This window comes from Diospyros lotus, chromosome 6 (genome assembly GCF_014633365.1).
Source record: "Diospyros lotus cultivar Yz01 chromosome 6, ASM1463336v1, whole genome shotgun sequence".
In the NCBI taxonomy this organism is placed as follows: domain Eukaryota; kingdom Viridiplantae; phylum Streptophyta; class Magnoliopsida; order Ericales; family Ebenaceae; genus Diospyros; species Diospyros lotus.
Window position 1 is genome coordinate 18166121 of NC_068343.1, and position 27604 is coordinate 18193724.

At 34.3% G+C, this 27604-nt stretch overlaps 1 protein-coding gene across 12 annotated transcripts; it reads left to right on the plus strand.

Annotated features, from left to right (window-relative positions):
• On the plus strand, window positions 1-6747 carry LOC127803091 (uncharacterized). 12 transcript variants are annotated; one of them, XM_052339118.1, is made up of 5 exons: window positions 1-2622; window positions 2709-2969; window positions 5864-5948; window positions 6043-6091; window positions 6688-6747. In XM_052339118.1, the coding sequence occupies exons 1-3, from the start codon at window positions 1307-1309 to the stop codon at window positions 5886-5888; spliced, it is 1602 nt and encodes a 533-aa protein (XP_052195078.1). In that variant the 5' UTR covers window positions 1-1306; the 3' UTR covers window positions 5889-5948; window positions 6043-6091; window positions 6688-6747. The 12 variants fall into 12 exon arrangements, 11 of the variants coding, with proteins under 11 accessions (XP_052195078.1, XP_052195077.1, XP_052195076.1 ...); XM_052339117.1 differs by lacking the exon at window positions 6688-6747 and adding an exon at window positions 6455-6490 and having other exon boundaries at window positions 6035-6091; XM_052339116.1 differs by lacking the exon at window positions 6688-6747 and adding an exon at window positions 6455-6490.
• Window positions 6748-27604: the final 20857 nt, after the last annotated feature.

Here is a 27604-nt window from a genome sequence, read left to right on the forward strand (position 1 = left end):
CATCTGCTTTTTCTTCTTCTTCTAGTTCGCTCTCCGTCGCCACTATCTGTTTCTTCTTCCAGTTCACTTTCCGTCGCCACCATCTGCTGCTTCTTCTTCCAGTTCGCTCTTTGTGGTGGCTATTGACAAAACAGGAGGTGCAGGCAATACGTGCAAAGTACACTTTAAAGTTTAATGATGGATTTCTGCAAACATGTGTTGCATATCATGGCTAATGCCATGCTCCTCAATTCATTTTGGCCATAGACATTTTCCTTAGAAATAAATGGAATTTGGTGCAGATTATACAATACAAATAGATGGATACTTGACCTTCTTCTAAGTTCTGATTTCTAGTAAGAAAAATACAAGTTTCATGAGGAAAACTTAGAAGAAGGGGAGGGAGGAATTACAAAAAGATACGAGATTATAAAAAAAAAAAAAAGGCACTATTGTGATGTTTTGTTGATATAATTAATTGTGGTTAATTAATTGTGATGTTTAGTTACATAATATTGGATGATATAATTAAATTAATTGTAGTTATTATAATTACATTATAATTGTGGCTGTTTTCCATGTATAATATGATTTATAATATTATACAGTAGATAATTTATAATATCAATAGATGATTTATACAGTAGATGTATACATGGAAAACATTAATAGTTTTCCATGTATAATATGATTTATTACCAATTTGTTAAGGAAAGATTGGCATAGACTATTGTTAGACAAAAGGAAAATGGAAAGTGAGAATGATGGTTGAATTAAATTGGTTGAGAAAAACTCCCTAGACATTTGGAAACCAAAGTTTAAGTGTAAGACAGTTCCCGGAAAGAGGAAGAAACGTGATATGCAGAAAAGCCACCTAAGACATGTTTTGTTCATTACATGACTGTTCTCTGAGAGCCTAAAAGAATTAAACAAAATGCACACACACTTATCCCAAAGATCAGTTCTTTTACAGGTGAATTATAGGGGTACCAATGTTACATTGCCTATAATTTTATTTTCCATGCATATTTGATCATCTATTGATTTATTAATTTAACTCAAAGGTCATATGGCTCATTCAACTTCAAGTTCCGGATCTAGCAGCAGTATTTCATCAAAAAACAAGGATGAAGAAAATAGTCCGTTATGGAAATACATGAATAGAATGGAGAAAATGGGAGAAGGAGGAGGTAGTTGGAAATAGACTTGCAACTTTTGTGGTTTGCAAAAATTTGGGACATACACAAGAGTTAGGGCTTATTTATTAAGTATCAGTGGGAAAGGAATTGCTTGTTGTAAAAAGGTAAGTCCTGAAATTATAGTTGAGATGAAAAAAGTTGAAAGAGAAGTTGCAGAAAGATTATCAAGTTTACAACATAAGCAAGTGCCATTACCGACTAGCAGTGTTTCTTTGGGACCTTCTTTGTCTTTACATGAACCAAGAATTTTAGAACATTTAAAGAAAAGAAAATCCATGGATTCACCTATTGCTAAAGCTTTTGACATGCAAACTAGAGCACAATTAGATGCTGAGATTGCTAGGATGTTCTATACTGGGGGTTTGCCTTTTAATCTTGTTAGAAACCCATATTATTTGAGTTCTTATTCATTTGCTGCTAATCATCCATTAGGTGGTTATGTGCCTCCGGGTTATAATAAGTTAAGGACCACATTACTTCAGCAAGAAAAGACAAATGTTGAAAAATTGCTAGAACCTATTAAAAGCACTTGGTTGGGAAAAGGTGTTAGCATTGTTACTGATGGTTGGAGTGACCCACAAAGAAGACCTTTGATTAATTTTTTGGTTGTTTATGAAAATGGTCCAATGTTTATCAAATCTGTGAATTGTTCAGGTGAAGTAAAGGATAAACAGTTTATTGCTAATTTGATGAAAGAGGTAATAGATGAAGTTGGTGACCAAAAAGTTGTACAAATAATTACTGATAATGCTGCTAATTGCAAGGGAGCTGGGGAAATCATTGAGGGTATGTTTCCACATATTTATTGGACTCATTGTATTGTCCATACACTTAATCTTGCTTTGAAGAATATATGTGTAGCTAGGAATTTAGAAAGTAATCAAGAGACATATGATGAGTGTCATTGGATCACTGAAGTGCATGGAGATGCTTTGGTCATAAATTTTTTTATAATGAATCATTCAATGAGATTGGCTATGTTCAATCGGTTTAGTTCTTTGAAATTGCTTGCAGTTGCTGACACTCGATTTGCTTCTATTGTTGTTATGATTAAAAGATTTAAACTTCTTAGACGTGCACTTGAAGCAATGGTTATGAGTGATGAATGGGGACAATATCGAGATGATGACCAAGGAAAAGCTCGATTTGTTTATGAATTGGTTGTGAATGAGAATTTTTGGGAAAAAATTAATTATATTCTCTCTTTCACGGCACTTATTTATGATATGATTAGAGTTTGTGATACAAACAAACCATGCCTTCATTTGGTCTATGAGATGTGGGATTCTATGATTTTCAACATGAAGAAAGTTATTTATGATCATGAAAGTAAGCTGCCAAGTGATTTTTCATCATTTTTTCATGTCATTCATCGGATTCTTCTTGCTCGTTGGACAAAACATAGCACTCCATTACATTGCCTAGCTCATTCTTTGAACCCGAGGTAATTTTCAAATTCAATCTCTATTTCTTACTAATTCAATACTCTATGTATTATTTTTAAATTTTTGTTGATTTTGTCTTCTGAAGGTATTATAGTGATAAATGGCTTCAAGAAAAAGAAGGTAGAATGCCTCCACATATGGATGGAGATGTCTCCACACAAAGAATGAAGTGTTTTAGGAGACTTTTTCCTAATCCAGATGAGCGTGCTATTGTTGATGATGAGTTTGCTGATTTTTCTCTTAAAAGTGGGTCATTTGGAGACCCATATGCTATCTTGAATAGCTATGACAAGGAACCTAGGAAGTGGTGGGCATGTTATGGTTCACGTGCTCCTTTCCTTCAAAGGTTAGCTTTTAAGGTGCTTGGACAACCTACTTCTTCATTTTGTTCTGAAAGAAATTGGAGTACTTATTCTTTTGTTTATTCATTTAGAAGGAATAAACTAACTCCAAAACGTGCAGAGGATTTGGTCTTTGTTCATAACAATCTTCGTCTTTTATCGAGAAACACCTCCTAATATTATGACGAGAAGACAAAGATGTGGGATGTAGGTGGAGATGAATTTGGGAGTATGGAAGATGTGAGTGTTCTCGAATTTGCTAATCTCTCTTTAGATGAACCGGAGTTGGAGTCTGTACTTTTTGGTGAAGATATTAGCCGGTCTATAGAGACAGAGAGTGATGAACTTAATGGACTTTTATAAATTGTATTATGTTTGATTATGTTATTTAAATTCACTATTTGTTTTTAATTACTAAGTAATGCAAGGATAATAGAACTTTCTAAATATTGTTGATGGTTATTTGAATGTATTGTGGATTTTATGTTTATGTTTGTTTGAATATATTATGAAACTTATGTTTATTGTTTATATTTGAATTTTTTTATATTAAAAATTATATTTACACAAAAACCCCTATATTTTTAAAATTTACAGTTTACCCCGCATTTCCGTTTCCTATCGGAAACGTCTCCCGTTTCTGTTTCTGTGAAACCTAGCTACAAAAAAAAAAAAAAATTATTAACGATCAAAAACTAACAACGACTTTAATTTTGATCGTTAATGTAGTATTAGTAACGACTAAATATAAATATTGTTATTAAAAGATAAATTTTAATAATAATCTAAATCAATCGTCATTAAAAAATAATTTTCTTGTCCTTATTGACTAGAATTTTTATTTCTAACCATTAAATAATACAAAAAATTAAGATTTAACTAGCATTATATAAGCAACTTCTAATATAATAATATTTTTTTATAAATGTACAAATATAATTATTAAACTATTATAATTGATCATTAGTTATTTATTGATAATAAGATATATTAAAAAATTATATATCAAACTAATTTATTAGATTTATAATATAATTAAATTTTTAATCAATATTAATTTGAAATGCAATAATTTAAATTATTTTATTATCACATTTTAGATGATTATAATAAATTATTATTTAAATTATTTTGTCAGCTATCATAATCTTAAATTATATTATTTTTATCAATTAAATAATTATTAATATTATTTTTATGAATTATATTAATTTTTATTTAATTATTAAATATTTAAAAAAAAAAAACTAAATCCCCCCTAAATACCTCTTTGTGTCCCTAAGCCGTTAACGCTCCAGCCCCGCCACCGTGGCTCGCACAATTGTCGTCGCTCCAACCCTACCATGGTCGCCGCCACCGTACCAGTCACCCCCACCACCATCACCCCTTTTTGCCTACCGTAGATGATGTTTCTTCTTCATCATATTTGTCTAGATTTGTGATGATTGATTTTATCTATCATCACATATCTCTTATTTCCCCTTTCAGTGCTCTTACTACATTTTTATCTATAAAAAATGGACTCAAATTTATTTCTTCAACTGACTTGAGAATGCAAGCTTAGTCCAATCCCTAGAAGGATAGAGCTATGGGTGTTCACGGTGCGGTTTGGCCGGTCTGAACCATTTTCAGCAAGTCAAACCGCTAGTGTAGTTTTCCGACCAAACCAGACCGCGATCTGGTTTGGGTGTGGCCAAACCGCACCAAAGCGCATCGCATTTGGGGTCTGGTTTGGTGTGGTTTACCGCGGTTTGAAAATCTAATACAAGTGCCTTAAAATCACTAAAACAGAAACTAATAGACCTATATATTAGCATCAAATAAAACAGAAACTAATAGAGCTTTCTGACCGCTTCAAAAGGAAATTAACAGGAATTTTTGTTGGTTCCTTCCTTCCAACTGAGCTTTTGGATTAGGAAGGGGCATATATATACATGAAGGATATATACCATTTAAAGCACTACATGATTAAAGTCTGTCGATATTCTTTTCTTAGCATTGTAAGTATACGTAGCAATGAATGTGATGCTTATATATATATTCACCTTAAACTTGAAGTAGATTAACATTGAATGATCCTCGTTGGTGAGATCGGCAAATCGTTTTGGCCCGAGCTTCGGCCCCAACTATGTCTCGTAGATAGCTCTAGATCTGTCGAGCTTCCTCTCATTTGTCTCGATCTGCCCGAGCTTCCTCTCCTATGCCTCGATCTACTGGGATTCCTCTTCACTTTGGCTCAAGCTTCCTTTCATTTGCCTCGATTTGCCGCAGCCAGCGGTGGAACCGTGGGTGTGGGCTGTTGATGGATGATTCCGATTGGGGGAACTGGGGAAGGGTTGCGTGGGTGGGGGAGGGTCGGATGGGACTACCATATAGGGTTGCGCGGGTGGGGGAGGGGGCTGCCGAATGCGATTAGGGATTAGGGTTGCGTGTGGGGGAGGGGGTTGCACGGGGCTGATGGTGATTTGGGATTAGGGTTGCGTGTGGGGGAGGGGGTTGCACGGGGCTGATGGTGACTTTATATATTAATATATTTTTTAAATTTTTTATTATTATTTTTTGGGCGGTTCGGTTTAAAACGGAACCGCCTGCTGTCCAAACCGCGAACCGCGCAGTTTGGACAACCTTCAAACCGTTTTTGACGGCAAAACAAAAAAACCAACCGGTTCGGTTTGATTCGGTTCGGTCTGGCCGGTTTCCGCGGTGCACCGATTTTTTTGAACACTCCTAGATAGAGCTACTATTGTTTTAAGTTGCTATTATATAATGTCTTTCCTGTTTGATTTCTAGTTTTAGATTTCTCTGTTTATCATTTATCTGTCAAATATTTAAATGATGCAATGATCGATAGAAAAGATAAATTAGTAAGATTCCTAATGCTCTTCCATTTTGTTCTCAGCAAAAGAATTAGAAGAAGAGCTTGACGGGTGGCTCAAAGCATCTGGTTCACTAAAATCTCCTGATGTGCAGGGGGTAATCGCACCATAAGTCATCATGGACCTTGAACTGCTATTTTATAATCAACATTTCTAATGTATTTATGATTCTTATGGGGCCATTAAACCCTTAGTCATGCAGGTTATTCATATTCAGGTTGTGCAGCAACATGTGCCTTTGCGAGTGAGAGGTATGCCAAGTATACCTCAAGAAATGGAGTATATTATGATGAAATCATCCTTTAGTAAATTTATTTAGATTTCATCCATTTAGTATATTATGATGAGACATGGGTAATACATCTTTTTGATGGTATGGGTAATCACCGTTTCTGTTTTTTTCCAACCCGAGAACATCAGTTGCAGTTAGTTCATTACTGCTAGGCCTAGTTTTGGTTGGTAGAGTAGCTTTTATTTATCCCTTATCCTTCTTATCTAACCTAGCTAAGAAATCTCCAACTGAAAATATCAACTTCAAGCAACAAGTAAGCTTCTTATTTTGAAAGCTTTCCTTTCTAGTTTCTCGTATCAAACTGAATAACTTATGTGTCTAGGTTATTATATGGTGGGCTGGTCTTATGAGGGGGGGGGGGGGGGCTGTGTCTATGGCTCTTACTTATAAAAAGGTAAAGAATATTAGTTCTATATCTACTAAATTTCAACAAACTTCTTGATCAAAATTGTATTTGTAATGGAAGAACCGATCTTATGTGCAACGCATTCCCACATGCTTAAAATGCTAACATGGTCTCAACGAATTAGGTCTTATATTCTTTGTGCATCTCAGAGGATGTTCATTTTCATGTAACACGCAGTTCACTAACTCGGGTCATACTCAGCTGCGCGGAAATGCAACTATGATAACTAGCATAATCACTGTCGTGTTGTTTAGCACAGTGGTAACACGTCTTTCCCCTCTACTAATCATAGGCCTCTTCCTAGATTCACATTTCTATTTGGACATTAAGGTTTATGAGAGCATCAACATCGCATTTGGCTATTTACAGGTGTTCGGCTTATTGACCAAACCTCTTATACAGTTGTTACTGCCCCCAAAATAGCCAAGCAACAACATATTGTTTTCAGACTGCGCAACTCCAAGTTCGCTTTCAACACCCCTTCTTGAAGTTGATCTTGGCGGCCATCACTCCAACAACCTGCGCTTGCTCTTGGCGACTCCAAGTCACAACGTGCACCGCCTCTGGCGCAAGTTTGACGACACCTTCATGCGGCCGGTGTTTGGTGACCGAGGCTTTGTTCCCTGCTCGCCAACAGAACTCAATGGTACTGCATAATGGAAATGACAAAAGGAAGAGAGAACGGACACTGTGTACAATAATGCTTGTTGTGTATATCATATCTAAGTTGATACTTGTAGTTGTGAAAATGACAATTTAACAGTGCATTTAGTTTCCATTTGGGCGTTGATCACAACAGCGTATTTTTATGTAATAGTCAGTATGATATTTCAAATATTATTAATATTTTAGTTGAATATTAATTTTTATTTTGTAAATATAAATTTTATAATTTCTATATAATTATTGTTATAATTTATATTATAATTAAAATTATTTCAGATTAATTAGGTTAATTTAATAATTAATTACATTAAAAATATATATATTTATTTTAACTACAGAATTAGCAATGCCATTCCATAAACTTTTTCGTCGCTAAAATAATTTTTTAATTAATTATTTTTATTTTTAATATGTTTTAATGACAGAAATTTTTGTCACTAAATATAGCGACGGAAATGTCCGTCATTAAATATAATTTTTATAAATTTAGCAATGAAAATTTTCGTAGCTAAAATAAATTTTTTAATATATTTTAGCAATAAAAATGTCCATCGTTAAATATAGTTACGGAAATGTCCGTCGCTAAATGTAATTTTTTTAAATTTAGTGACAAAAATTTTCTTCGCAAAATTTTAAAAATTACATTATTAGTGACGGAATATTCCATCGCTAATCCGTCCTTCTTTTGTTTGGTCGCCATATTGGACGATTGAATTAGAGACGGAATAGCAACGAAAAATTTTGTCGCTAAATTTAAAAAATTTACATTTAGTAACCGAAAAATTTTCGTCATTAATCTGTCGCTAAATTGACGACCGATCCGTCGCTAGAAAAATATACCAACGAATACTTTAATGACAGATATGTTCCGTCACTAAATTGATTTAGTGACGGATTTTTGGAATTTAACAATGAAATATTTTCATCGTTAAAACCTAAGATGGTGTTCTCTTTGTGTTTCAGTTTTGAGTTTTGAGTTTTGAATTCATTTTGAGTTTTGTGTTTTGAGTGTCTGTTTTGAAATTTTTAAAAACGCGTTCTCTTTGTTATTCTAAAAAATTGTTTCTCAAAACAAAAAATTGGAAAATGCGTTTACTTTGAAATTTTGTAAAATGTTATTTTATGATAATTTATTTAAGAAATTTGATTCAAAATAAATTATAAATTTCATTTAAAGAATTTCAAATATAATACAACTTATATAATTTAATCATATATAATATATTAAAATTACAAAGTACATTCTAAGTCATTTTTAATTTCACTCAACTATTAATTTCATAATAAATTTATTTTTACCTATAAATTAAATTTGATATTAATTTTGAGATTTAAATTATTCACAACATAAATATTTAAAAAATATATAAAGCATAAAATAACAAAATCTATATTAATTGGGTATAGTAGGTATAGTATTTTTTAATAAAAATAATATCTCTAAACAATTAACTATTTTTTTTAGTTCACGAGAAGTAACTATAAATATTCATATAAAAAATATATATTTGATTAAAGAAAAATAAACAAATCAATTCAATGAGAATAAATTTACGTAATTGATGCATACTGTTCATGATTAAACAGATAAATTAAATATAGTAAGTGCATGCCATATGAGTATTTCCTATTGATTTATTGGTGGGAGATTATAAATAAATAACGTATATTAAATCTTAATTGACAATTAGCGTGTGGATATGTAATTGTTATATTTGAGAGGGTAATATCACAATAAGTAATAGTAGGAGGAGTTGAAATGCAATTATTATTAAATAAATATTAACGCATGTCAGTCTCGTCCCATCCCTTTGCCCCGTTTTACACTGCAGCCATTGACTGGGGCAAGAGACTTGCTACAATTTTATAATCTTTTATTATTATCTCTCAACCAGTTTAATTTTAGTGATATATTTAATAAATGTAGATATTTTTTATTTTATTTAACTAATTTAGATTTTAATTATTATATGATAATTGTAGCGAATATTATTTGTTTTGATTAATAGTTTTAACATAATTTATATAAAGTAAATCGAAATAGATATTCAAAGAATATTCATTTGTGGGATTTAATTACTTTACAATAAGAGGGCAACTATAAATATAGACAAGAAAGAACATGTTACCCCAATGGTGTAATATGGTTGGTTCTTAGGTAGTAGATTGCAATCAATGATACAGGTTCGAGTCATGGTAGTTACAGTGCGAGAGTTTCACTCTCTTGTGTGGTGGCTTTTTGTAGACACCATGCACTATGTCTCCTACTTGATACGCTGTCGTATACCGTGATTAACCCCTCCCACGTGCGTGAGGCAGTGTGGAGACCCTTAAGGTGAGGGATTTCACCTTTTGCACCCAAGAAAGAACATGCTTATATAAAGTGAAGGAAAAGATTATCAATTTATTATTATTCTTAATTTTAAATATATGAAATAAAATTAAAATATAAAAAATAAATAAGGTAAATTATGTCAATCATATTTGAGGATTGGCAACAAAAATAAAAAGTACCCTTCACATATAAAAAAATAGAAATTTGTGTCAACATTATAAACTGTGTAGCATTTCCTTTTATGGTTAAAAATAAAAATAAAAGTTTTCAAAATACCATCAATTCCTCTCTCTGTTTCAGTTTCAATTAATGACGATAAAAATTTTAAAAAAAATAGTATGCATCTGTCGACGCCAAAACCCCAACCCCATGGAGATGGGGTTTTTGAAAACTCAATTTTTTATTAGATAAAATAGACCTAAGAGAGAAAAATATCCAATTTATTGAAAAAGTAACTAAGAAAGAAATAGAATCTATCCATCTTCTCTAATGATAAGATGATACTAACATCTCATGTTCTTCAATAACCTCTTTTTTTTTAAATATATAAATTTGTCCAATCATGGTGGACCTACAATAGCAATGGCATAATCGAGTAACTCCTTACTACAATTGAGGAATTGAATAGATGTGTCTACTTCAATTAACGAATCAAATGACAAACTTACGTAATAAACTCTCTTTGGGGCAAAGCCATGTACAGCCATGGGTGGGCAGTTGTCGACCCTAATTTTTTTAAAAAAATATTATATATAATAATTTAATATTTTTTTATTTTTTTTAAATGCCCACCTTGGATTTTTAAAAAATTCTGAATTTTGGGTATGTTGGTCGATGAAAATAAGGGTGTCGGGTGGTTATATCTGATTATAGGAAACCACCGGCCACGGTGGCTGGTAAAGACCGCCAATGCGTTAACGCGCATTGAGTTTGACCGAAAATGTAATGGCTCGTCTCCCGGAGCCCCCGTGCATCAAGAGGATCCGTGAGAGAGTCATTATTTGAGTGATACCGAACAATAACACAAACTGAAAACTCAGGCATCGCCCTTATTAAAACCATATCTTTTTAATCACATAGTATTCCATAGATGTTATTGCATAAACATTCAGATCGTGAGCCCACTTGGCTTACATAACATTTATCTAACTCAAAATTATAAAGCATTACACAATGACACCCAAGACCTAGGTTCGGAAGAGCTCTGCACTTGCTATCATGACTCAACGATTTGGACCCAACTTCGCTGAACGAACCTAATACCTTGGACAATTCTCTTACCTGGAATGATAGAAAACAAAGATGAGTCACAAGACTCGGCAAGCTCATGAAAGAAAGGCTGAAGGGTATAGACATGACTATTCTCATAACACCCCATGCAATTCATACCAATGCAACGTCATGTCATGTCATGCCCAATACCTGTCTTATTTCTAGATGCACAAACATATAATAAATTTCACATAAACGGTCATTGGAGCCTACATAAAACACACATTGGCACCCAAATTCAACACACAAACCTGTTAGTAGTCTTTTATAAGCTACCTCCATATCATTTATGTAACGCCCTACTTTCCAATTACATGAAGAAGCATTAAGATATTCACCTATGGGTGTTATGGAAACCCTTACCAACGGAAGCATTGGATCGAACCTGAAAGCTTAACGAAAGCTAAATAAAAGGGTTTTTACTAGATTCCTTTATATGTACAGGAAACGCATAGAACTTTTAATAAATCCAAAAGACACAATTCACTACTCGTAGTTATAACCGCAACACATGCCCAAGCTAGCGAATAAACCCTCATCATAGCAACTTCCCTATACAACCTTTGAAGTGCACCAATTGAGATGTTACACCAACACAACCTATGCATTTAATACAAGCTCTAGCATCCTAGCTGCTATTACAATACATCACTTGGTTTACAAAGTTACATAATGAAATAAAGGCCAAAGCTGGCTGCAAAACCCAAAGCTAGTCAAGTACCACATTTTCGCCCTTGCTCGAACCAGAACCTGGAACATCTGGCACTTCTATTAAATCTGGGATGTTGAATGTCTCAGGGGTATGAAACACCCGAGTTAGATAATAACATCTAAGTGAGTGACTCAGAAAAGGAAAGTACATGCGTGCAAATGCAATAATGCCATTACGAAATCCACTCCTATGATAGCAATGCCAGGGTGTTACAATCACCCCGCGATCATCATAGTTTCTCATTGGCTCACCGCAAGAGCACGAGTTCTTCCATGATGGCCCAACAACTAGCCACAGTCACCAACATAAACATGATATATGACAAAGCAGAAAGAATATGCATAGCCAAGAAAAAATATGACATGTAAGCCACAAATGCATGATATGCAAGCTAACATCCACACACAAGTGAAGCAACAAATGCTCAAAGTGTCGCAAAATATGCAGGAATCACTCACCTTGATCGTTTTCCCTTTGATAGCACTGTTCACAACCCGGTTTCAAGCACTAGGGGCTGTTTCGGCAGAAACCACGCATTTTAGCGAACGCAAACTTAAATATTTTTACATGGGGTTGTAGACAATTAAAATAGGAGAATTATGGTAAAAATTTTAGGTCAAACAGAGGCCGGACGGGCTTCCGGAAGAGTGGCTACGCGTCTCCTCCTTCCCTGTTACGGATTTTGCAATCTAAAATTAAAAATGCTATAATTTGCTTATTTTTGCTCCGATTCACTATCCGTTTGAACCTACGGACTCCAATTTTCGTGCTTTACGACCCTATGGAAAGAGAATCAACTTACCTCTTCGATTTTATCACTATTTTTGCTATTTTTCAACGAGGTATCTTTACCCTTCTTCTTTTTTGCTTTATTTGATTTCTTTCTTCTCCTTGTTGCTCTTGCTTTCTTGCTATATTCTAGCTTCACGTGGGTCTCTCCCCCTCCCTTTTATATAGCCTCTCAAGTCCCCAAATCTCAAGATATCCCTTAGCCCTTAAGTCATCCCATTTTTCGTCCCAAGCCATCATTACAATCCTTGAATTTTCCCTTTGATTTTATCTTCCAAGTCAAGCTTCAATTTCCTTCCAATCCCAAGCCTCCAAATCTCACATTTACATGACTTCTAGGATAAGAACCCATCATGACCATTATCTCTTTCTTTCCAAGCTAATCTTATTCTTCCAAGCTAAGCCACTTAAAGACTTTAAAGTAAAGTTCCCAAATCCAATTCTATTTCTCCAAGTCATGTCTTCTAGGATAAGGACTTATCATTTCAATCATTCCCATATTACGTTAATGCCTTGAATCAAAATATCATTCATTTTGCTACTATAATTTCTATTTCAACATCCAAACTTTATATCAAGTTCCGGGATATTACATCCTCTCCCCTTTAAAAGAATTTCGTTTTCGAAATTTCTCTTTATAGCTCACTCAAAATCTATTTCCTAACGCAAATTCCTCAAAATCATGGTAACTTTGACCTTTTCACACAGAGCTGCCAAAGCATGCTTACTGTTACATTAGCATTTGCACTAGCAAGGGCAGAATTCAGGATAATCAAATCAGAGCTAATTGCTCACAATTTTGGGGTGTACAACAATCTGCATACCAAACCGAAGACTAGGTCAGTAACCAGAATAAAATTTCCCTTCCCCTAAGGCCAAGTATGGGAACTACAACCCCATTGCTTGCTATTACTGAAAAACACGTTTCCTAAGCAAGTTCACAACACATCACATGCCTACATCGGGGAAAACATATCATCCATAGTTCGACCTACCCTGACCCACGTATGCATTTACCATTCCTTCACCCTCGTTTCCAAACCTCTGATTCCCCAAGCCCACTCAGCACACGATGCAACAGTTATACTCCTAGAACCGACACTTTCTCATGCTCGAATTCTCTCGAGGAGAAAAAGTCGGATATCGATCCATAAATACAACCACAAACTAATCTAAGTATGATTTGAACACCTCAATCATTAACTCACAAGGGTTATAGGTGCGTTAATCCCAAATATCATTACCAGATACTCATAATAATTCGTAACATGATCTAGAGTAATCTTGTTACATCTTCCTTTCCACTCTTAATTACATTCCTTAAAGCCACAAATCACACTCAAAGTTACAATTAACACACATTAATTAACACATTCTCACCATGCAGTGCAACAATTAGGAAATGCAACAGATTTTGCAGTATAAACGTGATGACAAGGCCCCCATAAACCAAGCATTAGGCCATATTACGCCCACATAGGAATACACACATGCAATATGCTCTAAATGCACCGGCTTACCTAGGGAACCCAAGTTGGCTCTTGGACCGACCGGGTCATGCAAATGCTCACACTCCCTGTCACACACGAAGCATGTCCCAATAGTGAATGCAATCCAAGCCCTATGTAGCACACATCATGATATGCACAAACTAAGGCGAGAATCTGGCAATACTAGCTTTTCTGGCCCGTCTAGCGCTTATCATAATATCCGATGACTAGCGACCATACATCCAGCCATCAACTACCACGACCCACGATCGACAGTCAGTGGCTTTGTACCCCATACCCTTAGACACACATAGACGACCTTAAACTTAATCACTTAAACTTATCATTTCGCATACTATATCGATATCAACATAGACTTCATTATGTCATTCACGTTCTCATCAATTCTCATACACAGGAAACCATCTCCACATCCATAATAAATTATTAACAAACTCCATAATCTTGACCATAGCCATTTTCTAAGAACCTAGCCCCAACGGGTTCAGCATCATTCCCAAGGAAAGCGGAGCGATACGAAGCTCTGTGATGGTCGAAATAAAAGACACCAAGACATCATTGATTGGCTCATTCCTCTAACAATAAACCCATTAATAGAATATAAGTCATAGGGTGGTTACCACGCAGATTATTATTATTAATGCGTGGAACCGAGTCTCGGTGATGGGGAAAATAAAATACGAAAAACCACGGAGACTTTCACAAGAATTAAAGAATACGAGGAAATGGTTAGGAGCTTGCCTAAAAACGGCTGATTCCTGACTTTTCTACTCTCCCAATGCTAAGTAAAATGTTCTATAGGATGCAATAACATGGTAGCTTAATTTAATTAAATCTAATCACATAAAATTCATAATTTAACCGTATAAAAGCTGTAATTTGAACATATAACACTAATATTAATTTTACCCACTTACCTGGAAAATTTAGATACCAATTAGCCTCAAAATCCCTTATTTTCTCCTTTTTTTTCTTCTTCTCTTTTCTTCCATCCTTCACTGCTCGCAGCCCCTTTCTTCTCCCTTAATTTTTTCCCTTTTTTGCTCTCTGTTTTGACACAAAAGGGGCCAAATTTGGCCTTATATTACTCACAGTGCGAGAAGCTTGGCCGCCAAGGCGAATGGGCGGCCAGCAGCTGCCGCGCGTCCCCACCGCCTTAAGCAAATCAACGTCGTTTTGACACCTAGAGGTTGAACAAATTCAGCCAAAATCCTCGCGCACGCCCGCCTTCTGCCCAGCCTTGAACCTGCTCCTCGACCCTGGCCGTCCTCGCGCGCGACTACCTGCGCCCTACTCGTCCTTCACCCATATAGTACGTGTGGTTATATTTAAGGGCAACCCTCAGTCCTCTTTCGAAAATTGCATCTCAGCCCCCAAACTACCAGAATACACACACACCATTACCACTCATTTTACCCTTATTTCACTTACACCCTGAAATTTCCAAAAATCCTCGAATTTAATTTATTTTATTCTTTCATTATTTTCATAAATACCCCAAACAAAATAATTAATTACCTTAGTTACTCATTTCCCCAAAACAATATAAAATAAATATATTTTCTAAAATCTCCAAATATTCAATAATGACCTCAACTATCAAAATTAATAACTATTATTTATCTCCAAATTTTGGGATATTACAGAAAGTTTAAGATTAGATCTACAAAATTTAACCGTTAGATTTTGTTGGTTTTTGGGTATATTGATCAATGGGAATAAGGATGTTGAGTGGTTGCCTCCGATTGCTGAAAACCACCGGCCATGGTGGTTGGTGGCGACTCTCAGTGCATTTTTTAATACTGGCCAAAAATTAAAAATAAGATATATGAAAATCTGGCTCACTTTTTTTTTGTGTGTATGTTAACCTCCCTTGATCGCTTCTTTAACTATGTTTTAATTAAAGGGATTAATTTTTTCTTTTTTTTTATTACAAATTTATCAATTACGTATTTGAAACTATGGCAAAAAATATATTTTTTGTCATGAAATTTGTTAAGACTCGACTATACAATTGAATTGGAGATCAATAATTGAACGGCAATTTGTCATTAAGCTTATCAAGACTCGGCTGCACAATCGAATTAGAGATTAATGATTAAACGACAGTTTAGTTGTGTATATTGAAAAATAAATATTTAATAAAATTAATAATAATGTTATTATGGGACATTATTAAAATATGAAAATGCATCGATTGTATAATTTATTGATATATATTTTTTAATATTATATTATTTTAAAATTTTTATACTATTTAATTTATGTCCACCTTGTTTAAAAATTCTAGCTCTGCCACTACTATCTCTCTCTTTTCCTTGCTTATTTTGATTTGTAGAAAACCCTTAAATTAAATCCCTAGTAGATAAATCAAATCATACTATACTAATTTCTAGATAAAACGAAGTGTGTTTAATTTATCTTATAGATGTTTGTCATTAAATAGCTTAGAGAGTGATGGATGGAAAAAATAGAGAAATTTGTGCTAAAAAAATAAGATATTTTCATTATTATCGGAGAAGATGAATCACTACAAAATAAGTGATATTGAACCCAAATCGAGCAAAGAATGAGAAAGATGAAGAAAATAGGAGAAAGAAACAAAAAATATGAGAATTTAAATTGGACGGTAAAATGGTTTAACTATTCAATAAATTAATAATAGGCGCATTTAGTGTCATTTTTTATATGTCAATTGTGCCCTTTTTTTCACCAAACCTATGGTGTTTGGTGTTATTTTGCCCAAATAAATAAAATGTTGTTAATTTGTCAAACCATGATAAAAATATATTTTATTTATTTATTCAATTTTTTTACATTAATAAATATGTTTTCATATTTCCACATTATTATGTTTTTTTAACTATAAATCCCTTTATAGCAATTCTACATTACTGTTTTCAAGATAAAACCAATTCAAAATAAGTTAAATTATTGATTTATCTTGTATTATCGTTATTGTAGATTTATCTTGAATTATCATTGTTATAGATTTATTTTACATTATCATTATTATAGATTGTTCATAGTCAAATTAGAATTTGTATAATATTATCTCTATATTTCGTAACTTATAAATATGGTATTGTATCACACTCATAGATCATCGAATGTAATACATTTTTTTTTTCCTTAGACTTTGTTTTAGTTTACATGGTAGTATAAAAGCCATAATTATTTTTTTTGCTGATATTTTTGTTTTCAATATTTCATTTTTGGCGAGCCCTCTACATAATTTCTATAGTCAAACGCTTTCAAATTATAGTTGTGTTGTTTGTACAGAAAAAGGTTTACAAAAAGTTTTACATAATCGATATATCATGAGAATTTGGCAATATGTAGGATATAAATTGGAGCAATTTATCGTGATATATTGCTAATAAATCAGATTAAATGAAAAGAAGGAGACGGAGAAAGGCGATAAAATCTCATCGGTCAAACCCCTCTTTCTCAACCGGTGACCACCCAAACCAACAGACCACCGACGAAACCACCATACTCCACCGACGATACATAAAGCGACAGAAGTTGCTTTTTCCACAACCCCTTCACTGACGGCAAGCTGTAACGCCACCGTTCTTCTCCCAATATCGCCATAACCACCGCCTTCAAGCTCCCTGTGAAGGTGTCACCATAGCGCAAACACTAGTCGTTTCCATCACCGATCTCTCCATTTTCATCTCTTTGTGGATTCACCTTAGTGGCCACCGATGCCCTTTTTCAATCGACATCGCAAAGCCACTGCTGCTTGACAATTCAAATTTGCCTCCTTTTAATCATTGCTTCTGGAAGCCTAACAAGGAGGTCAAACCCAGACACCAAAGGGCCAGTTCCTTCATTCCTTGTTTATCAAAGAAACTAATAAATATGTTGTATCCTAGATCATCCTCTTACCTTCTACTTTACTATCTTATTTTATTTTTTGATGTTATTAATAGTTTTACTTTTAATATGTATCGTTATTATTTATTTATCGAGGCTTTTCCTAGGAGAAATGCAACAATGGAATGGAGTGAAAATAAGTGGAGTGGAATGTAAAATGTTTTCTCTCTTAATTTTTTGCCTCTAGTAGTACATTGTTTTTGAGTGGAATCAATGTTTTTTCCTCATTTGGGATAAGATAAGGTCGAAAGCAATGAAAAATGTCTTTCCATGCTTTGGAGAGCAATGGGAATGGGTGGAAAAGAATGATGTTAAATAGCAAATTATACCTTTTAACGAAGAGATGCAGTGTGATTAATTTAAGGACATAAACTTCTAAAAACTATTATGTTAATGTTGCCAAAACAAGAAATGAAGGCTGCGTTCTCTTTACTTTTCAATTTTCAGTTTTGAGTTTTGAATTTATTTTCAGTTTTCTATTTTGGTAGTCTGTTTTTAAAAAATTAAAAACGCGTTCTCTTTGTCATTTTGGAAAATTATTTCTCAAAACAAAAAATTAGAAAACGTGTTCTCTTTGAAATTTTGAAAATAATTTTTTAATGATATTTTATTCAATAAATTTGATTATTCAGTAAATTAAAAATATTTAATGTTTATAAATTATTAAAAAAATATCTACATTTTAAAGTTAATGAATTTTATAATATTTTTTTTATTATAATAATAAAATAGAAATAAATAAATGTGTTTTGAGTTTTGAGTTTGTTTTGTATGAAAACACTCAAAACAACTTTTTGTTGTTTTGAGTTTTCTTTACAATTTTTTTTTTTTTTGTTTTCAAAAATACATTTTTAAAAACAGTAAAGAGAACGCGTTTTCATTATTTTAATAAATTAAAAATTAAAAATGACTTGAAAACAGTAAAGAGAACGCAACCGAAGTTTTTTCACCCATTTCCATTCCATTTGCCCCCAATTTGGAGGAGATAAAAAATAGGCCTTTGGATGATAAGTGCTTTCATCCATTTCTGTTCCATTACTAACATCTCTCCAAAATTATAAAAATACCATTATGTCTAGTTCTATTCCATCCCCTCTCCAGGCATATTTAAGGTTGTCTGTCATGTAGAAAAACTTAAGTTGGCTAGATGCTGTTAGTATATTTTGTTATATATTCATGGAATTTTCTTTTGCTATTTTTCTTTTCTAATAATCTCACTGTGTTGCTGTGACAACATCCATATCATCATCATCATCATCATATTATTATTATTATTATTATTATTAGTATTGTTGTTGGTATCAGTAGAAGCTGATTTTTTTTTTAACCTGAATACAAGCTGGAATAGTTTGGTTTGCCTAACCCTCTGTGCCCCATAATATTGCCAATTTTTAATTTATTGAATTAATTATTAGTCACTCTCTGTGTAATTGGTTACAAGTGTGTATTAAAACTTGATTTCGATTTTGCGCTTGGAGGATTGTTTTGACTGGGGGTGACCAGCAACATTCGACATTCACGATGGTCAACAAAGATTATAAATGTCATCTTAATGAATATGTAATTATCTTGTATGTGTAATTGGTGTTTTTTCTTTAAAAATTGGTATGTTGATGAAGGAAATAAAATATTTGAAATTGAGGATGATGAACTTTTGAGAGAATTTGATACTGTGATAATAATGGATTATGTGAACACATTGGATGATGAATTGTTAGGAGAAGATGGTTTGCTTGTGCCTAAGGTTGGGAAAAAGTTCAACGATGAAAATGTAGTATTCGATTTTTACAAATCATATGCTTATGATATAGGCTTTCTAGTTAGGAAAAGAAATTCAAAGAAGGATGACGACGGGGTTGTAAAGTATGTGACATTCACATGTAGTCGAGAAGGCCGAAGTAGTATTGTAAGCACTTCTTTGAAGACTCAATCAACAACTCAAATAGGGTGTAAAGCTAGGTTATTAGCATATTTAGAGAATGGGGTGTGGCAGATTAACTCTGTCATTCTTGAAGATAATCATCTAATAAGTCCTACGAAGTTTAGGTTGTATCGATGCAATCGGGAACTTAGTGCACATGTGAAACGCATACGTGAAGTAAATGATGTTACTGGGATTCCATTATACAAAATTTTTAACTCAACAGTTGTTGAGGTAGGAGGATATGAGCAGATGACTTGTGTGGAAAAAGATTGTAGAAACTACATTGAAAAAGTTAGGTGGTTAAGACTCGGGGAGGGAGATGTTGTTGCAATATAGGCACACTTGTTGAAAATGCAAATTCAATGCCTTGGTTTTTATTTTAGTATTGATTTGAATGAGAAGGTTTGATTGAAGAACGTGTTCTGGGTAGATAATAGGTGTAGAGAAGCTTACAAAGAGTTCGATGATATTGTCAATTTTGATACCATATATCTCACGAATAAGTATGACATGTCGTTCACCCATTTTGTTGGTGTGAATCATCATGGCCAATAGACATTGCTTGGATGTGGTTTAGTGTCAAACAAGGATACCGAGACTTTTGTTTGGCTCTTTAGGACATGGCTCCAGTGGATGCATGATCAAGCTCCTACTGGCATAATAACCAACTAAGATAGGGCAAAACATAATGCAATTCGGATAGTTTTTCCAAACACTAAGCATAGATGGTGTTTGTGGCATATTCTGAAAAAGTTATTAGAAAAATTTGAGAACCATGTTCATAAGGATTCTATACATTCAACAATCCACGAAATAGTATATGAATCCCAAAATCTTGAAGAATTTGAACAGGACTGGACTTTAATGATTAATATCTACACATTGCATGAGAACGAATGGTTGTTAAGACTTTATACAAAAAGAAATCATTAGGTTCTATATTTCTTGAAGATAAGTTTCTAGGCAGGGATGTTAACAACGCAAAAAAAGTATGAATGTATTCTTTGACGGGTATGTTAATTTGAAGATTTCGATGAAACAATTTATTGAACAGTATGAGTGGGCATTAAAGAGCCAAGTGGAGAAGGAGTTTGAAGCAAATTTTAGATTATTTTCTCAAATAGTCCCATGTGCATCTAGGTACAAAATGGAGAAGCAACTTCAGTCAATCTATACAATATCAAAATTCAAGAAATGTTAAGAAGAGTTCACCGGAATGATGTATTATCAGGTTTTCTCTACCGATGAGGGTTTTATGGCGACAACATACAACCTCTAAGAGGTTGTCATGTTAGACGGAGGGAGGAAGAAGAAAATATTTACAATTTCGTTTCAGAGAGAGGATTATCATATAGTTTGCAGTTATCACTTGTTTGAGTTCAGGGGAATACTATGCAGACATGCTATATCAAATTTGGCACGCAATGATGTCATTATGCTTCCTGAGATGTATATCTTGGGGAGATGGTGGAAAGATGTGAGAAGAGCCTATTCGAGGGTCGCAGTCAACTACGATGGTTGGGTTAGTACTCCCGAATAAAGAAGATATGATGAAATGCATAAAGCATTTGACAAGGTCGCATATTTGATAGCAAATAGTGAATCACGAACTCGGACAGTTATAGAGTAGATTAAATTTCAATTGAATGACTTATCAAAAACATGAACAAGTTGTGGGAGTAATCTCTCTTCCCAACAAAGTGTTGAAGTTGCATTTGGAAGTGGAGTATAAGAAAATACTAATAGTGTGAACATTTAAGATCCGAATTATGAGCGTCGCAAGGGAGCACCGAGGAAAAATCTCATAAAATACGCATTAGAATGGAGTTTGAAGAAATCTAAGGTCCGTTTTGAAAACTATTGTTTTAAAATGTGGGCTCATTATCAATACGCAATGTTAAAACCAATTAAGCAAAGTTAAAACTAACTATTGATAAAGTAATTCTATATCAACCTTTCATTTTGAAGCATGCTTGTTGCTGCATGTTTTGAAGTAAATGATGTTCATTTTGATAATATATGTATTTGTTTATCTGACTTTATACTATTTTTATGGTGTACAGGTAGTTTCAAAAACAACGAAATGCACAAACCTGGGCCAAACTGCATCACAGGAGGGACCGATCATCATCCAGCCATCACAACAGTCACATTATTCCATGCTTACTCCACTCTCGTTTTCACAACAGCTAATGGTAAAAACTACTAGAAAGTTTTTCTCATGATATATAAAATCACATTTTAGTGGTTCATGTTACTCATTTATGTGCAAGGTGTTCAATTAATAAATTGGAGTCATGTTTACGGAATGAGTATGACACCTACAACAGGGATGATTAGTCAACATTTGATTCCAAATTTTTCGCCACTACAACATCCCATGACGGGAGAAGCTGCTGGATTAGTAGACGAGTTTAATAGTGAAACGAAATGTTACGTAGGATAATGTAGTGGAACTTACGTAGGATAAGTGATGAGTCCAATTTTTTCGGCACTACAACGTCCCTTTAATTATGTTTATTGTCTTTCTTTTCATTCAAGAGCCTTGTTGTATAACTGAAAGAATTTTTTAACTTAGATGCTTGGTGTGTTCAATATACATAATGTATTTCTATATTTTGTACAATTTTCAGATAGGTGAAATGTTTAGAGTTTTGACACTTTGGTAGTTTATAGATTCTTGTAAATATTGTTATTGAATGGACAGATGGTTTTGCAATTTGGTAGCCCCCCATGGTCGATACAGAGTGTTTAACTATCCATGGAGAAACTATGTGAAGCAAAACAGAGGTTTGCGGCACTGTGTTTTCATGGTTATGGTGCTTCATGGATGCATTATTTCAAATATACAGTTAATTAATATATAACTAATAATAATATTATAGGAAATGGGATCTATTCATGGAGATTTTTTTGATGTAAAATTGATACCTACATCAAGAATGATCAAAGTAGTGATTGAAGTAGTTGAGTGTGTTTTTGGAGTATTGGATTTGAGCCCTTCAGCCCCAATGAGTTGTTTGAGAGAGTTATACAAGGTGTACATGCTGTTATAGAAGCATACACTAGTAAATTGCCTTTGTGGGTTACCAGTTTGTGTTTTATTCAGAGTTTTACTAAAGGTAACATAGCAAACCAACTCAGGGCATAAGTCATTTTACCATTACATAATCTATATGAGACTTCTCATTTTATAAGTCATACTTATACATAATCTTTGCATTGTAACCTTTTGCAAAGAAGTTGTTTTCACAACTAAAACCTGAAACATTCTAATTACAAAATAACAAGCTTACCGTAACATACAGTTTATGAAATATCTCCATAAATAATTGTTTAATTTTACCATTACAAACACACATCCAAGTTCTCATAACATACCATTTTACTCAATTACTACTACATACACATATAAATACAACTCTCAAGTGTCAACCACAATCATACCAGCCCCTTTCCTTTACCATGGTCGTTCACACTTTATTTTCCTTTGCACACTGTTATATTCACTGAAATCTCCACATCATCTTCTTCATATATTTGAGCTAGAGTCTGGAACATGCGAGAGAACTCTTCTATGGGAAAATTGGTCGTAGATTTAGCTGAAACACTGCCACTTGATTCACCTCTTCGACCCACTTCCAAAATTCACATTTAATACTGTAAATATTGACCAACCTCTCTTTGTTTATGGACTCATTTTCCAGCTTGAAACATTTTACAATGCCTTGTCTACACGATGTGCATGGCCGCTTTGTTGGACATGCTGCAAAGTAGTGCCGCTGCCATCTACAGCTATGACATACTTCTGTGTTTCATCCTGTCATTATAACACTGTGAATTAGAAATTGCATTCCAATTAACAACACAAGGAAAAGAAGTTTCATAATAATAAGACTTCTATAGAAATAGAGAGTTACACACTTCCTATCCATTGCAAATGCCGGCTATTTCTATATATATTACTATTAATTCGATTGGGGATTGTATCCAAATGAGATAGTGATGACACTTGGGCAACCAACTTCAGCCCAAGCTACAAGTTCATGTTTGGATATCGCCTTTCAACACCTATTATTCAACTATAAGCATGATTTCATCTAACAAAACTATTTTCAAAATCCATTTATATTGGAAGACCAAGAACGATGACGACTTCGATTCAAAACCATTGTATCTTTTTTTTTTTTTTGAGTGGTAAATGAACTCAAAATTGAGAAATATCACCATACGACAATGCACAACTCATTCTGTGAATACATAGGCAAATATATAAAACTCAAAAGTACTACATACCAGGAGCGTTGCCCAGCGGTGGCGGATGTAATGGGCAGGACGTTGGGCGCGACTACCGGTGGGCAGTGGGGATTTTGGGTTTCATTTTGGGGATTTGTGGGTTTCTGGGTGGTAGGTGGAGGCGAGAGAAAGAGAGAGTGGTAATGAGAGGCGTGGCCAGCCAGTGGGGGTGATGATTGCTAGATTGAGAGAGAGAGAGAAATAGATGGTTGTCGTCAGAGGGGTGGTCGGATAGTAGGGCTGACGGTTGTGAGAGCGAGCAAGACGGTGGTAGGGTCGAAGGTGTCGGGAGATGGAGAATCGGGTGGGGTCGATGGTGTCGTCAGAGTGAGTGAGATATAAAGACAGGCGGTGGTCGTGAGAGGGGTGGTTGGCGGCTAGGCGACGGTGTTCGGACAAGGAGATGAGGGTGGGGATGACGATGTCGTGAAAGGGAGAGATGGATAGGGCCGACGATGTATGTGAAAGGTAGAGAGAGAATCTATCGCATCAAAGGGGTGGTTGAAGAGTGGGCCGACAGTCGTGAGCTTGAGAGAAAGAAAGAGAAAGATGGTGGTGGGGCTAACAGTGTCGGGAGATCGAAAGACGATGGTGTTGTGAAAGGGAGAGATGGATGAGGCCGATGATATCTGCGAAAGGGAGAGCCATACGGTGGCCGTGAGAAGGGGAAGGGTGCCGACAACTGGGACAACGGTGTTTGGAGAGGGTTAGGCGAGTGGTCGGAGGGTTGGGGCCGACAGTGTATGCGAGAGGAAGAGTGTGAGAGAGAGACAGAGGTCGACGATCTTTTAAGGTTTGGGTCATTTTTCATAGAGGCAAATTGGTCATTTCATCTCATTCTATAAAGCTTTCTGTAAACCTTTTTCTGTACAAATAACACAACTCTTCAAATTATTTGTCTCTAATTTCTTCATGCATCGCTCACGTTTCCACAATTGGTCCTCAATTACAATTTGGTATATAAATTGCTTAAACTCATTATCTTTTAAGTAGGTCATGAAGTTAGAAAATGATGTAGGTAATATCAATGATGTCCTATTGACTCACACCACCCATTATGTGGGTCCTCTACCACATTGTGTATATTTGTGTGCCTATCTAAAAACAAACAAATGTCGCTATGTTTTTTAACAACCAAACGTCTCAAAGTGTTAATGAACCATGTCCAACTACTATTGATCTCACTCTCCACTAAATCAAATGCCAATAGCCCCAATGTATTATTTTTATCAATAACCATTAAAACCAATAAAGTTTTCCATTATTCTCATCTATGCTAATTGCTAGTTGACAAGGTGCAAACCCACTAATATGTGGACCAAATAACTAGAAAATTCAAGAAAATTAAACAACACTTGAATAGCGGTGTAAAAAAGTCTTCATCTCAAATAGCTTGCATCACAAGTTATAACTTGTTGTAAGATTCCTCTCAGTTACCAAATATCAATGCAATTGCTCTATGTTTTGCATCCTACATCTTTCGATAACTCACTTGGTACTCAAATCTTTTTCAAGTATGTGATGTTGCAACACGTGCACAAGGATCTTTATTTGCTTTAACACAAAACATTTCACAACATGAGCAAAGTAACCAACATTCAACTGGCAATAATCATTGCTCATCATCATATTCAAACACGTGTGTAAACCCTTGCAAAATATAATCTTTCAAAAACTTGTAACCTCATTTTTCATTGCCCTAAGTCTCCATGGGCATGCATTAAACTAGTTACATTTTGTATACCATGTACTCCTATTTGAGTACATGACGACATATGTTCAATAATCTAACATAGAATATTTCTTCACAACGTGCAAGACATGTTACTTGTCCTTGAACTTAATTGTCAATTAGGAATTTAGGGGCTCAACAAGTACTATAATGGCCAAAACCCAGCCATGCTTAATTTTTCCACATGGTAAAGCTCGCGAATATGATATACCCCCAAATTCACATCCTTGTCTCAAGTTAAGAGCAACTTTTCAAATAAATGATTATCTTTATGGCATACCATTTCCTCCACACTATAGTATGCATCATCATGACAACCTTCATAGGGCTCTGACTCCCATACCACCTAATATGTGTAAACTAGATTGGCCACGTGTTTCATACAATATGGATGCCTCAAGATAGGTGACTTATTGTTGTACAGGTTTGTGGGATCAATGTTTAGAGTATAAAATGATTCACTAGTTGTGGTCTGCTATTGGACAACTCGTTCTTTGAATTAACCTCGACCTTCTTAAAGATTATATTGTTTTCTTATCTAAATAAATGCCTAGAAACATCAAAGTAAATGCCTAGAAACATGGAAGTCAACTTCTTGTAAACCTCAATAGCCATCTCCAACAAATAATCATCCTTTATAGTCACATCCTCAAACATCACATTGCCTCAGTCAATATTAACACCATTGTCACTTATTTCAACTCCAAGTCAATTCCCATACTGTCACATGTTAAGCAAAGTAGTTATTTGGCCCCCAAGACATAGGTCGAGTGGTCGGATGAGCAATATGTCGGTGTCAATCTAGTGGGTTGTAATTTCGATCCTCCCCTGACATAATCGAGGGCACGAGCATTAAGGGCCACGTAAAGGCGATCATCCTAAGCAAAGTAGTTATTTGTATGTCATTTCTCTTTTTATTTTGTATGTTTTATGATTCTTCCTAATATATATCATTCTGAGTTGGGTGAAATGCTCCCAATATTCATTCTAATAACACTAAACTCTTATTGTGTTGGAATCCATTTTACACAATCACTAAAAATACATGGTACATAATTCCTGGTGCACACACACACATGTATATATGTATATGTATAAATAAACACACACATATGTGATCATATATATGTTCATCATTTGAATATGCATTTATATATGTTAATCCAAATATGTATATATATAAATGAACATACATATGTATATGTATATGCATGCAATCATATATATTGTCACCCAAATATGCATATATCTATATAATAAGGGAGAATAATTTTTGAAAATGTGTAAAATGTATCAGAGATACATTTAATTTGTATAGCTGAGATGGATGGATGAATATATTAATGGTTGAGATTAATTGCTCTTTCCGCCCAACAATCCTTCTTCAATTTGCTCACCCAACAATCCCAAGCTCTGCCCCATTTAATTTCTCCAGGTGCAATTATGCGCCTCTGCTCCCTTATAGAAGCCATCAAATCTCACATCACTCCCTAAGCTTGACTTTAGCAATGCCCTAAGGCTGACTCCAACAAATGTAATATAGCAAGAGAATATATATATCATATGCATATATATGTGGTGGATCAATTGGACGAACAGAGAATAAGAAGAAGACAGGAAGAAGGCCCTCTCACGTCAACATTGCTGCCTTTTTCTTAATTATAATCATAATAATAAAAATATTATATATATATTATAAGTATAATATGTATATTATATATGTATCGGCAACAACATGGGCGTAGAACTTTTGTACAATTATTACCCCTACAATTGCCCATTTCATTTGTCTCTTCAATTTCAGTTTGAAATTGGTTGAAAGATAATTGATTTCCTTATTACTTTAATTAATTAATTTTTATAATATAAATAATGTATAACAATAATACAAAAAATTAGTACACATTGAGAATATCTCATTTATAGCTACAAATCTCATTTAACTCT

Coding starts and splice junctions, on each gene's coding strand:
- LOC127803091 (XM_052339114.1), top strand. CDS start 1,307: ATGAAAAAAGTTGAAAGAGAAGTTGCAGAAAGATTATCAAGTTTACAA. Junction 2,623..2,708: donor GCTCATTCTTTGAACCCGAG/GTAATTTTCAAA, acceptor TGTCTTCTGAAG/GTATTATAGTGATAAATGGC.